The 14,751-nt window shown below is 37.6% G+C and overlaps 1 protein-coding gene and 1 pseudogene across 4 annotated transcripts in view; both read left to right on the forward strand.

Moving 5' to 3' along the window:
- Nucleotides 1-2,016, forward strand: part of NLN (neurolysin) — a 98,096-nt gene extending 96,080 nt beyond the window's left edge. For all 4 annotated transcript variants that reach the window (XM_029942338.1, XM_029942339.1, XM_029942341.1 and 1 more), the window contains one exon: nt 135-2,016. In XM_029942338.1, the coding sequence (XP_029798198.1) occupies nt 135-269 (135 nt within the window). In that variant the 3' untranslated portion in view covers nt 270-2,016. The remainder of the gene's footprint in view (nt 1-134) is intronic.
- An 8,960-nt stretch (nt 2,017-10,976) lies between these two features.
- The window catches only part of LOC115293432, a 4,439-nt pseudogene continuing 664 nt past the window's right edge, over nt 10,977-14,751 (forward strand).

A 14,751-nucleotide genomic window follows, 5' to 3' on the forward strand; every position in this document is an offset into this window, starting at 1 on the left:
AGGCAAAAGGGAACATCCAAACAGAAAAGTTAAAGTCCCTTTTTCTTCACCCTTCCTCCTGTTTCTTTTGCATCTACAGATTTGGGAAATTGCTTTAACAATGAATTATTAGGCATGATGTTTTATTTTATTAGGTTGGAATGAAATACAGAAACCTAATCCTGAAACCTGGGGGATCCCTGGACGGCATGGACATGCTCCAGAATTTCTTGAAACGTGAGCCAAACCAAAAAGCGTTCCTAATGAGTAGAGGCCTGCGTGCTCCATAAACTGGAGATCTTTGGTAGCAGTCCATGTCTGGAGGACAAGTCGACATCACCATGTGTTACTAGCCTGGAAACTGAAGGGAGTTTTGCAAATGAAAGTTTAGATTTCTATTGACTGTCTTTTGTTTTTCGCTTTGAAAAATTACACAAATGTAAATGGAATTATAAATATCATGACCTAAGAAAAGACCCATCAGAAAATAATTGTACTATAAAATTTCATAAAAATGGATTTGATTTCTTTTTATAAAAGTTTCATATGAATGTAATTTGATTTTTTACTATTGTAATCTAGATAATATGTAAGAGGGCTAAGAATTTTTAAATTGAATCATGTACATTATATAATTTGATCCTTTATATCTTGAAGTTTTGTACTTGCAATTTCTGGACTGATAAATTAATCATCACATTCCTCTGGTAAATATTTTCTTGGAGGCCTGCGTCACCTTTGACCTCTGTCTCATAGTAACATGTGACCTCTTTGCCCAAATACCTAAGGGCCAGGGCAATACCCCTCAATAATGCATTTATCTTTGTATTTCAGGCCTCATGATTTCCACCTTTCTGCCACCTTTAAATTATGTTCCACCTTTGGGATTTGTCTTTCCTAAAGTCCTGTCAGAGAGTACCAAAAAAATTAAGAGTTTTAACTGAACTAGCCTAACGTATATTGCTTTTCTATCTTGTGTTATAGCATTTTGAATCTTGTATCAGAGGTTCATTTCCACCACAACATACAAAATTGTGAGTCCTTCGGCCTATTTTCCCATTGGAACACTAAAGCAAGCCCAAGGATATGTTTCTCTTCTCTTGTTTCTGATAAATGGTACAGACTCTGCCTCCTTTATTGCCATCTCACCCAAGGTGGCAGATACACATATCACCAGGGGCAGTTTAGGGAAGAGAGCTGAAGGTGGTGTGGCGCAGAAAAAGTTCAGACAGGCCAGAAGAGGAGTGGGTTCTGGACAGAAGTGTTTGAAGACAGCCACTCCAAAGTATTACATGTGCTTACCCTCAACCACAGGGAGGAGGATTTCATAGCCTCTCTTGTCTGGTGATTTTTATTTTAAGTGAACCTTTGGATCTCTCTTGAATTTTCATTTCTCTGAGTCTAAACTCTACTTCTATAGCAGACCAGCAAACTCACAGGACTTATTTTTCCCTAGGAGTCACTCAGTAAGGAAACTGAAACAGGATGATAAAAAATTTTTAATTAAAAAATCCAAACTTTGAATATACTCTGATAGGTCTTCCAGTTGGTTCCCACTGTGTATCTGAGGTAGGACTTCGCTGACGAGGGACAAAATCAGACACATGGACTTTGTGCTAAATAAAAACATACATATATTATGCTGCATAATAAAATTATAGACAGTGGAAAAAATTAAGAGCTCTAACAACACAGAAGAAAATTCCAGGATTATTATTGCCAAGCAAATATGTTAAAAATGCAGATGAAATCCTACCCACCCTTCTGAGAGAATCGCCTGGCCCTTCTCTCCCCCAAGGTAGTTTTTTTGTCCTTAGTAACCTGTGGTACTCTTCTCATATCTTTTTTTTTTTCTTCCAGACTGTTTTGTTTTCCAGTTTCAGACAAAAACTCTCTTCAGCTTTTTCTATTGCCTCTCTATGTGTCTCCTTAACAATAGCTTTATCATTTTAAATCTTAACTTACTTCACATGGAAAAACTCATACTTGGTGTGAAACGGGTTGCACACAATAAAGTTGCATTATTATCCATGAGAATGAACTCACATTTCTTTCATACTTGAGTGTTAAAACTGAAATGCCTAAAAAAACAAAAGTGCTATGATATTCTTTTTATTTAGAGTCCATATCTGATATTTAAAATCTACCAAAGCACAGCAACAAATTTAAATAATCATTCTTTAGAAAAATTCAAAACTAAGGATTAATCTTTTTACTTTCTTTTTTTGTAATTTACATCTAAGTTAGCACATGGTACAACAATGATTTCAGGAGTAGATTCCTTAAGCCGCTTACCCATTTAGCCCATCCCCTCACAACCCCTCCAGCAACCCTCTGTTTGTTCTCTATATTTAAGAGTCTCTTATGTTTTGTCCTCCTCCCTGTTTTATTTATTTTTTTTTGCTTCCCTTGCCCTATGTTCATATGTTTTCTATCTTAAAGTCTTCGTATGAGTGAAGTATATGGTATTTGTCTTTCTCTGACTGACTAATTTCACTTAGCATAATACCCTCTAGTTGCATCCATGTAGTTGCAAATTCTAGGGACTAATTTTTGAAAGCCTTTCAGAATGTGGCCATTTTCAACCTTTTTCTTTTTCTTTTTCTTTCTTTTTTTTTTTTTTTCTGATCAGAGCATAGAGTGTTGTTTGTGAACTGAGCAGCATTCAGTGAGGTCTGTCTTGATTATTGATCCAGGATATTTAGATCTGTTTCAGGTTACTCCAGCCAAGAGAAAAAAAAAGCCATGATGTTTTGCCACCTAATATAGATTTTTTTTTTACCTTTAGTACAAATACTACATGTTACCTAAATGAACAACTAAAAAGGTATTAAAGATTTACCACCTGAGCTATTTACGTGAGAATCTTGCTTTTCTAAAACTAACAAGATGAAAGGTGGATATCTGTAGCTCTGTATACTTGACAAACTGCATTGTATAAGTGGCCAAAATAGAGAACATATTTTAAAAATTTTTAAATGATACGAGTTTATATCATTTAGTAATAGGAAACAGCTTGTTTCCCATTTTGCCTTTAGCCTTCATGTATGAATGAATGTGTCTAACAGTCCTGCCTCCTCAGTGGATCAGCTGGTTTGTTTATGACCATTATTCATTTTTTCCTTTCCTTTCATGCACAGGAAGAATTTTTCATGCTCTGAGGGAATTGAATTAAAACACTAATCCCCCAAATTAGGTTTAGACATGGTTAACTGAGCTCCTAAAAGTGTAAAAAGAGAAACCCTATATCATCTGAATAGATGCAGTGACCAAGACTTCCTTATTCTCTCACTAAAACATTATTACAGTTACGGATCTCCCATATAAAATTGGATAGGCCCTCAAAATTGATTATGCCTTCTCTTACGAAGGCCTGGTGGGAATAAAAGGGGGAAAAAACATGCTTTCATTTTCTTTGAAAAACATTCAATGTGCAAAGTTCAGTTGTCTTTAATGGAGAAACTTGCACCAGAAACTGAGCCACCTAAGTGATTAATCTAGTCTCAAATGTATCAAGGCAAAAGGTAAAGGTTATAACATCTAAATGCTAGATCAGTGTAGCCTTTTCTAACACACCCACAATAATGCTATACATGGAGACTTTGTCTTAAAAAAATCTTGAAAAACTGGGGCAGTGAACAGAACCTCTCACACATCCCTCTCCAGTGAGTGATTCTTGAGCTTTTATTTGGTTGAATTTACCTCATAGTTGCCTTTTCTAATAAAATACAGATCCCATCCATCTGGGTCATCGTGTATGTATAAGAAAAGGTGAACGATGACTATGACACAGGCTCTCTTGTCTCTGCTCACATGACCTGGCACCCATTCTGGCTGCTTATTTCATAGAGCTTGGAGGCTCATGTAAAATTTTACTGAGATGACAGAATGTCCCTAGCATCTGTTGGAGAAACTGTATGGCTTAGACTGGTTTAAAGGTACCGTATTCACTGAATCTGACAAGAAATCTGATATCTGTATTGAAATCTTTCTGGCTCAGATGGATAATCATTATCGAGGTGGATTCCTAGCTATTGAAACTACCTAAGAGAGCTAAATAATGATTCCCATTAAACCAAAGAAAATTTCCAATCCTTTGGATGAAGGCACAACAAATTCCATAGAAGGTATTATCAAACTTACAAATAACAGAACTGTAGTGGTTAAATATGTTATCATTAAGGTTTAAAATTATGTCCATGCTGAAGCGAATTTAAGATGAAATTGGACACATTCCATTGCTAAGGTAAACGAGGGGCAACTTGACTTGATGGTACTCAGGAAAAAAAAAGACATGACAGTTTTATTTGAGCAAATTCCAGTGTAAGCGCCCAGTACAGCGCATCTGGGAGGGAACAGAAGGTAAGAATGAAAGCCTGTAAGAGTGTGTTGATGGAAGGTTGTGTCCAGATCAAAAGAATTCCTCTGGACTCAGATGTACTAAGAGCATTCACAGCTAGAATATCATGTTCTGTTCTAGGTGTCACATTTTAAGCAGACTTTGACCAAATATTACAGTGTTTGAAAGATTAGGAGCAGGAAGGTGATGACTGGGAAAATACTTCTCAAGAGGAATACATTGAAGAAAGGAAATTTCAGCCTGAAGATGAATCCAGCGATACAAAGGAAAGCTGTGTTCAAATGCTTAAGGTATGGCAGAAAGGATAGGGTTATTCTACATCACCAGAATCCAAAGCTTAGAGAAATGATTGGAAAATATAAAGAGGTTTTAGTTCAATGTGAGGAAGCTGTTTGTAATAATTATTGTTGACTGCAGATACATTCTGCTGCTGTTAGTGAAGATTGAAGAAAATCTTATGGCTACCAGGAATGTTACAGAGGGCATTCCTCATTTGAGTAGTCTTTCATACCAGATCAGCTTTGCGGTCTTCCCAAAGTTTAAGATGCAACAAATAAATAGCCTTCATCAGTCAGTCAGGTGACAGAAACGTTTACTCGCTGGATCTTAGAAATGGCATGTAGATGATTGCAGCTGCCCATACGGCAGATATCTAGTTTAAGCATGTATAGTTTGTGTTGCCTTGGTCCTCTTCCATAATCAGTCAGTGCTTATGCAGAGATTATTTTCCTTATGGATCCTGTGGGTAGTCTGGTAACAGGATGAGAGGTCAGTTGTGTATGACCATAATACAGCCAAGAGTTCTTGAAGTTGCATTTTCTTCCTTTACAGAATTTATAGTTGCTCTCTTCCCATTCCACCCATCATTATCATCATCAAACATACACAGAGGCCAAAATTCAACTCAAGTACCTAGTTTATTATACATGCACCCCACCATATTGTGATTTCTGAGTCATTGTTTATAGCCCCATAGCTCATGTCCTCTATAGTCCCTTGACTCATGATGAATAGTCCTTAAGTGTTTGTTATATAAACATACCTTCTTTGAAATTACCTTTTGCTGTAAGGATGGATTTACCTATGTAGATGATATGAATCTACATAAATAAAATTATTTTGCACCTTCCACGTGAAGAGTCCCTTATCCTTAGAGACTGAAAGACCATCTTTATGAGTTAGATGAAAGAAAGATGCATTTTGCAAAAGAAAAATTGGAGAATAGAAAATATTTCTAGGGGCACCTGTGTGGCTCAGTCGGTTGAGCATCTGACTTCAACTCAGGTCATGATCTCACAGTTCGTGAGTTTGAGCCCCACGTCAGGCTCTGTGCTGACAGCTCAGAATCCAGAGCCTGCTTTGGAATCTGTGTCTCCCTCTCTCTCTGCCCCTCTTCTGCTCATTCTCTGTCTCTCAACAATAAATAAGTGTTAAAAAAAAAAAGACAAAACTTTTTTTCTAATATTTCTAAAACTTCTTCCACTTCTCTCTCTGATTATGTACTCTACACCTAGGAATTTCTTAACCTAAAAACTCTGGTCCCCTAGAAGATCTATGAGGAGAAGAGCAAAAGTAGATCTTCATGCTTGCCCAGAAATTATACTGAAGTTTTTACCTACATGGAAATGGGCATTTTTTTCTGAGAAAGGGATCTTTAGCATTAATCAGAAAAACTTAAGAACAATCTTAAACAATTTGCTTTCAAAGTGTTTTTTAATTCATTTTAAAGACTATAAAGTGCCCATTATGTGTTTGGCACTATATAAAAAATGACAAAAACTCCAGAGTTCAAATTGCCTAAATGTAGTGAGAAAAGGAAGTAAATTGAGGTAAATTATAGAAGAAAGGTATGTTTAAAAAGCCTTGTTTCTACTGACAATGATTGACCCCATTGTACAATTTGACTTTTGTGCCATCGAATTTTATGATTACCATGCCACCTGCTACTACAGACATTTCTAACAAAATGATTGATTTTCTCTTTTTCCAGCCTGTCAGCAGTGGGACTAAATGGTGCCCTTTCATCTCTCTCATATCCAGGAGTTTCTCAGGCTCTATGATTAAAGGTCTTACAAGTAAGAGATGAAAATATTCCCTTCAACCCTGTCTATACCTTGTGGTCAAATGGATATAAACCTGTAGCCCTTAGAGGCCTGGCATGGGACTCCTCTTAACCTGATAAGTATGATATACCCAAGAGGCATTGGTACAACCTATAAATCAGAAAATCGTCTGTTAAGATGACCCATCAAGCTATAGAGATGATCCAGAATTAGTCAAGATTGCTTACTTCCTTCTCCCATCAGTGTTAGTTTTTCGTTGCTACTAATAAGAGCTGAAGAAAAAGCACCCAAGTCTTCAGTCCTTTACTGCCCATTATTTACAACGTCCCTAACAAGGGATGGCAATTAATTAAGCAGATCAATGAAGGACTAAAAAAACTTCAAATTCCAAGGTTCATGAGAAGGATTGGAACTATGTTTTAAACTTATACCCCATTTCTCTGTGTAAATGTATATAATTTATTTAATCAATCTCCCATCAGTGAGCTTTTAGGTCATTTTCACTCTTCAGGCATTACACACAATGCTGCCGAGATTATCTTTTCAAATATATAGTTTTCCACATCTGACAGTTTGTTAAATAAATTCTTAAAAATGTAGTTCCTAGTTCAAAGGGAAGAGGCATTTTAAGTATTGACAGGTATTATCAATTAGAGCCATGTGTCTTAATACTGTTTACGACAATTGTTTAACATTGAGGCAGTCACTAAAAATCAATAAGAAAAAGTGATGATTAGCAAACAAAGCAAAAAGAAAATCTGGTTTATACTGCTTTCCCCCACTGGGTGATGAGAGTCAAGTTTGCTTCTTTCAGAAAGTGGTAGGAGTAATTCCAGACAGGAATTTTCTTTCTCTATTAATGATTGGATAGGTCCTATAAGGAATGTAAGACTTTATTCCAGAACAAAGCAGTCATCAGTCCTTTGTGTTCAGGGCTAAGTGGAGAAAACCAAAAGATCCATTTTGTCATCCCTGTCCCAAATCAGAGGCCTTTCTCCAGTCTTAAACATTTGTGTGAGTGACAAGTGGGACTTGTGTTGTAATTCACAATGCAATCACTGTTCTAAATATGCACATGGCCCACTCTGCCTCAGCTTCAGTTATAAAGTCTTCAGCCAGAGGCTATTATTCTCTGTTTTGTTCAGTCAGCAGCAGTTAGCCAGTGAATTTCCAACCGGGATCAGGTAGCAAGAGAGAAATTTCTCAGACTTCATCTTTTAATCCCTTTTATACCCCAGTATGTTTCTTTTTTGGGGGGGGCCCTGATGAGGGAAATTTATCTGAAGCCCCAACTTTGGATTTACTTTTTAAATTCCACCTTAGTTAAGGATAGGGAAATAGGAAGAGTTGAATGGTGACTTCTCTAAATGAAGACAGAACCTCCAAATTCACAGAGCTCAGTCCTTTTGTGTCATGAGTTTCATGTCACTAATTCTTGAGTAGATAAGTTATATCCTGTGGTCTAACCAGGCCTATGGAGCATCACCTTCTCTCCTGCCTTCCCTTTCTTTCATCTGTCTTTCTCCCAAAAGACTAATTAGATGAATGGAAGATTCTAAGCAAATGTCTCCAAATCCCATTAGGAGCACAACAGAGGTCTGAGGCAGAAAACAGCTAGTGAGGCTGTGTGAGCTTGGAGGGCTTTTCTCACAATATCCCATTTTAATGACAGTCAATATGGTCATGGCTGCATGCTAAAGAAGAGGTTAGGAAGGACTAGAATATGGGCACATTATATATAACCACCCCTCAAAGTAAATGCCTTTTTTAAATGTCTACAGAATCCTTAAGAGCTCTCAAAGATTTGGCTTCTTTCCTAACTTAACCAAATTTCAAGTAAGATTAAATACTTGTTCCAGAAAGCCAGACTGCTACCTGGTTAACCTTTATCTACTGAAGTTTAAGGTTAAGGTGAAACATCCACTAAGCCCTAGTTAAATGTTTTGAATCCTAATTTAATTTTCCCCTAGTTAAAGCCAAATTCTTTTATAAGGGTGGTGTGTAGTTGTGTTAACATCTACAGAGACCCGATTAGTTCCTCGGTCTACCTAATAAAATTCTCAGGACTGTAGCCAAATTTAGCCAGGCATGTTGGTACAGCAACACACTGTTGTTTGTGGTGCCAGTAGGCAAAATGTCAGTACGCCTGCTGCATTCCTCTGGGATAATAGAAATGAAGTCATCACATCAGAAAATGGATCATGTGCTCAGGATATACTTCTCTTCCCCTGAACACACTGGCTCTCCCAGGTTAAGGTCACTGGTCCAGCAGCTGGAAGGGTTCTCATAGCCAGGAGAGGGTGAGGCAGAAGTGCCACTTAGGAACTCAGAGGTTTCTAGTACTGGAGATGGAAATGACAGAGGTTGGTATGGAGGCTGCAGTTTGAAGGCGCCTATCCCAAGGTAACTGCTGGAAGGTCACTGTCAGAACGCAGGGTCAAGAACTTGACATCAGGAAGTGCTGGCTGTGAACAATTTCAGGAATCAAAAGGGAGGGGAACACCACAAATATTTCAGAGAAGAAAGTGGCTTTAAGATATCCTTTATTAACAAATTATTATTTTAATTCAACATTAGTGGGGGAAGTTTTGCTTTTCAAAATAATGTAAGAGAATATTTAATTACTTCCAGCAAATGTTCAGATTTACCCACCTTTAAATTTTTTTTAATGTTTTATTCAGTTTTGAGAAAGAAAGAGAGAGACATCGTGAGCAGGGGAGGGTCAGAGAGAGAGGGAGACACAGAATCTGAAGACAGACTCCAGGCTCATGAGCTAGCTGTCAGCACAGAGCCTGATGCGGGGCTCGAACCCACGAACCACGAGATCATGACCTGAGCCAAGACAGATGGTCAACCAACTGAGCCACCCAGGCACCCCTACCCACCTTTAATAATAAAAAGATATGGGGGTGCCTGGGTGGCTCAGTTAGGCATCCACCTTCAGCTCATGTTATAATCTTGCGGTTTTTGAGTTTGAGCCCCGTGTTGGGCTCTGTGCTGACAGCTGAGAGCCTGAGGCCTGCTTCAGATTCTCTCTTTCTCTCTCTCTTAAAAATAAATAAACATTAAAAAATTTTTATTAAATAAAAAGGTATGAAGTTAGAAGAAAATTCTTAGGGGCACCTGGCTAACTTAGTTGGTGGAGCAGGCAACTCTTGATCTCAGGATCATGAGTTCAAGCCCTCCATTGGGCATAGATATTACTTAAAAGTAAATTAAAAAAAAAAAAACTCCTAAAACCTTCCATATTGCCTCTTACATATAAAAATTTTTATAGTCTTGTTTTAAGAGGTCTAAGGTGACCTTCACTGTGCATGCCAGAAGAATCTAGCTGTCATCTTGAGACTCTAGAGGAAGCAATAAAAGTTGTATGGCAAACTTGACAACCGTCTCTAACATTTCTAAACAGCCTAATCAATAAACAAAAGGATAAATGGTATGGCTTAACTCTCTAGGAACCTATAACCAATGTAACCAACTCTCCCCCATCAGGGGCATGTTTCTCAAGTCTTGGAAATTATCCTTTTTATCTTGATTTTTATCTTGAATACTTCTCTGTGCCCACACAGCTCACCCTGCCCCTCCACCCTCTCATACAACATTCTCACTTACCCAACATTCTTTGGGTCAAGAAAATACAGTTTCAAGGTGGATTTTTTTTGATGCTCAGACACTTAAAAGGTAAGCATGGAAAGCGAGAGAAGGAAGTACTTATTCCTTTCCCATCTGGATTTTGCAAAGCAAACTGCAAGAGAAAGCAGCACAATCTCAGTCAACGTGTGTTTCATTTCCTCTCGTCTCTCTCTCATGGTGCTCAGGATTAAGTGTTCTCCTTGCTGTCAACCAAAATAGAAATATGATCTCATGTTTGTTTATTGGGTTGCCTTTGCATTTCCTAGGACAATAGGGTGTAAATTTTTATTTACTGACGTTACTTCTTCCCCCAAACCCAGGGAAAGTCTTCAGGGAGCTTACTGTAAGCATATCCAAGTGCAGCTGAATCTCTTAGGTAGACACTGTGTAAAAATAGAGCAGTGCTTTAGGATGCTAAAGTGGCATCATTCAGTAGTGCCGTCTCTACAAGCCAGGTGCAAGTCTAAGGATTCTGCTAAACAGAGGTGCCAGATACTAATTAAACTAATTGGTTATCAGTACTATTCTTAAATCTTCTGATTTGAGGATTTTTCCAGTGAGAAGAAAGAGGGATATATTTATTCCATCCTCCATACAAAATAACACAAATTATGATCACATTGTATATTTAGTCAAGTGAGTCAGAAATTATCAAGAAAAATTACTTGATCTCAACAATTTGGAGAGAAAATGTTGAGTGTCCAAAGTGTGTGTTTATTTCTTTCCTCTCTTTATTGTTTCACGGTGTCCAGTAAATAATAAAATATATTTCCAAGGGAGAAAACAGACTAACTGAAATAAGACATATCAAGATGAAGAGACTCATAATAGGAGCTACAATTTTCCATGATGAAGGAATGAAAACAAATTTTCAATGCAGAAAATAGGATACATTTAAGAACATGGAGGGTTTCAAATGCATAGGGGACAGAAGGGGAAAAATGGGTTACTATGCTTCTGAAACCAGCAGTGTAATTCCACATCATATCCATCAGATTGGGGGCAATATGACAAGACCTATTAAGGTTGAAGATGAACATGTCCAGTAATTCCAAGATATGTACCAGACAAGCTCTTCTGAATATGTAGCAGGAGATATCTACTAGAAGGCTCACAAAAGCTTTGTTTGGGATTGTGAAACAGTGAAAGCCATGGAAATATCCCTCAACAAAAGAGTGGATAATACATTGGGGTAGATTTGAATAATAGGATATATTTCAATTAGAAAGAGTGAACTAAAGCTACATATATCAATATAGGTATCACTTTTAAAAATATTGAGCAAATAAATCCCACTGCAGAAAGGTATGTTCAGGTTAGTATTTATATAAAGTTAGTGTATTTGTGCGTGTGTGTGTATGTGTGTATTTAAAACAATACTATTTATCTTGGATATATACATAGTAGTAAAAATACAAAAATGTCCCCGTGAAAATAGACACCAATAGGAATAGAATAGGATTTCCTCTGGTGAGGGAAAAGAATGGGATCTGGGAGAGATACTTAGGGTGTTTCAACTTAAGTGCAGTAGATTTTTCTTTAAAAATCCAGTGTAAATATTTTTAAAGCTTTCTTTTTTATTCCTTGAAATACTTTTTAGTTAAAAAACAAGTGTAATACTTGGGATACTTGTATATACTTGGATATACTACTGAGGGATTTATCAAACGATGGCTTTCAAAGCAAATTTTTACCTGTCCATCCAACTTCAATCTTATAAAACCCAGGCATAGATAATTCCCCCACTCAAATATTTTAAAGATGCTCCTTGGGTTCCGCATAAAAGCCAAATATGAGGTTCTAATCCAAAGAAAATCAAGTTGAGACTGTTATATGAAAATACAAGAGTTAGAGGGCCCGAGTCCTGCTCTCATGACCTCAGTGGTACTCCTGGTCTTAGGACTTAACCTAAGAGAGTTGGCTTGGATTTCTGACTGCTCCTTCCCAGATTGTAGTACTCCACCAATGCTCATTACTATTCCCCTTTCTCTTACTTCCTAACAGAGCCCACATTTTCTTCAATTATCTTGATTCATTTAAGGGTAATCCCAATGGTCTTTGCCAATAATTGACTCAGGAATGGGCGTATGAATTCCTTTGGGCCAATGATAAGAGAGGAAAATTTTGCTTAGGACTTCTGAGGATGGTTTCCTAGTTTTCAAGACAAAGTTACAGGAAAAAAACATTGTTCTCCTCTGGTGTCATCGTGTGTAGCGTTGAGGCCCAGAACTGCATGAGGCTCGAGATGAAGCCAACCCTTGACGAAGGGCAGAATCAAGAGAATTATAAAGAAATAGAGTCAGTGCAGCTAGATTGTGTCAAGTCTGAACACCCTCTGGGCTTTCAAGTAAGTGAGCCCGTATATCTCTGTGTTGTTTAAACCATTTGGAATTGAGTTTTTCTTCCTTGTGGCCAAAGACATTCTAAGTGAAGCAAATATACATGATTCGGCTTCCTCATCTATAAGCTATGATAGTAATGTCTTGCCTGCCCTACTGCTCCACTGAGTGGTTTTGGAGCTCAAGATGAGCCAACTTATGTGAATGTGCTTTGTAAACTATAAATTGCTATTCAAGGGCAATCTGGTACTTTCATTAATAATTTTGCTATGAAGTTTGAAATACAAATTTTAGTTCACTATGTAAATTATGCATGTCTTTGAATGTAGTTTCTGGTGCATTTAAATGATACTTCAGAAACCTTATGAGAATTTATATCATTTCTTTGAATCACATAAAGTAGTAATATAGTATCAGTTGAGAATAGCCTCAGCAATTAGTTTTTACTCAAGTACAAGGTCGAAGCATTTTAAATAGCATTTATGGGGCACCTGGGTGGCTTAGTTGGTTAAGCATCTGACTGTGGCTCAGGTTACAATTTCATGGTTTGTGGGTTCAACTGGGCTCCAAAGTCAAAGCCTGGAGCCTGCTTCGATTCTCTGTCTCTGTCTCTCTCTGCCCATGCCTCCCCACGCATGCTCTCTCTGTCTCAAAAATAAAATAAACATTAAAAATAATAATATTAATAAATAGCCATTTATGTTAAAGGAATTAAAAGACATTTGCCTATAAAATATGGTCTGCTTACTTAAAAATCATGTAATCTTTGGCATAACTTTCCTGTATCTCAGCATCTGCACTATCTCTAAAGGTTAAGGTAGAAAATACAAGTAAAGTACTTAGAGCAGAGCCTAACAGGTAATGCAGTAATAAGCAGAACAGTAACAGCCAATACTTACTAATACTTACTATGTTCTAGACATGTTCCAAGCACTTCACATTTACCAACTCATACACCAGAACTGTATTGTAGAATTGTTGTGGTTTTCATTTTTAAAATAGCTCTATTACTTTAAAAATTAAAACAGTACAAAAAAGAATAAACAATAAATGAAGATCATTTTATTACCTGGACGGTAAATAAGCAGGATAAGCAAGCAGACACTTCTCTGTTTAATGTGACATGTGAGTATGTGTATATAGCCATACCTAAATTATATACGCATAGTCACACAGCACACATCTACTTTTAGTAGGACAAAAAGAAAAATGGCTCTATTTTTTTCACTCGTTCATTCCACTTCTTAGAGAATAAAAAAAGTAAGACTTTTCATATTGTTTAGGATATTGCTTGTCTAGTCAGGCAATAGACACCTAAATATAATCTCTACAAAATAGGATCATGCTTTCTTTTGGTTACTGGTCTTAATTTTTTTTTTTATTTAAAGAAACTATAGATGATAGTTTAAGAGAACATTTTGAAAAATGGGGCACACTTACAGATTCTGTGGTGATGAGAGACCCCCCAAACAAAACATTCTAGGGGTTTTGGTTTTGTGACTTACTCTTGTGTGGAAGAGGTGGATGCAGCGATGTGTGCTGGACCACACAAGGTTGATGGGCGTGTAGTGGAACCAAAGAGAGCAGTTTCTAGAGAGGATTCTGTAAAGCCTGGTGCCCATCTAACTGTGAAGAAAATTTTTGTTGGTGATATTAAAGAAGATACAGAAGAATATAATTTGAGAGACTACTTTGAAAAGTATGGCAAGATTGAAACCATAGAAGTAATGGAGGACAGGCAGAGTGGAAAAAAAGAGGATTTGCTTTTGTAACCTTCGATGATCATGATACAGTTGATAAAATCGTTGTTCAGAAATACCACACTATTAATGGGCATAATTGTGAAGTGAAAAAGGCCCTTCTAAACAAGAAATGCAGTCTGCCGGATCACAAAGAGGTCGTGGAGGTGGATCTGGCAACTTTATGGGTTGTGGAGGAAACTTTGGAGGTGGTGGTAACTTTGGCCACGGTGGAAACTTTGGTGGAAGAGGAGGCCGTGGTGGAGGTGGTGGCAGCAGAGGTAGTTATGGAGGAGGTGATGGTGGATATAATGGATCTGGAGGTGATGGTGGCAACTATGGTGGTGGCCCTGGTTATAGTAGTAGAGGAGGCTATGGTGGTGGTGGACCAGGATATGGAAACCAAGGAGGTGGCTATGGTGGCAGTGGAGGAGGATATGATGGTTACAATGAAGGAGGAAATTTTGGAGGTGGTAACTATGGTGGTGGTGGGAACTATAATGATTTTGGGAATTATAGTAGACAACAGCAATCAAATTATGGACCCATGAAGGGGGGCAGTTTTGGTGGAAGAAGCTTGGGCAGTCCCTACCGTGGTGGTTATGGATCTGGTGGTGGAAGTGGTGGATATGGTAACA

The sequence above is a fragment of the Suricata suricatta genome, chromosome 6 (genome assembly GCF_006229205.1).
Source record: "Suricata suricatta isolate VVHF042 chromosome 6, meerkat_22Aug2017_6uvM2_HiC, whole genome shotgun sequence".
Lineage (NCBI taxonomy): Eukaryota > Metazoa > Chordata > Mammalia > Carnivora > Herpestidae > Suricata > Suricata suricatta.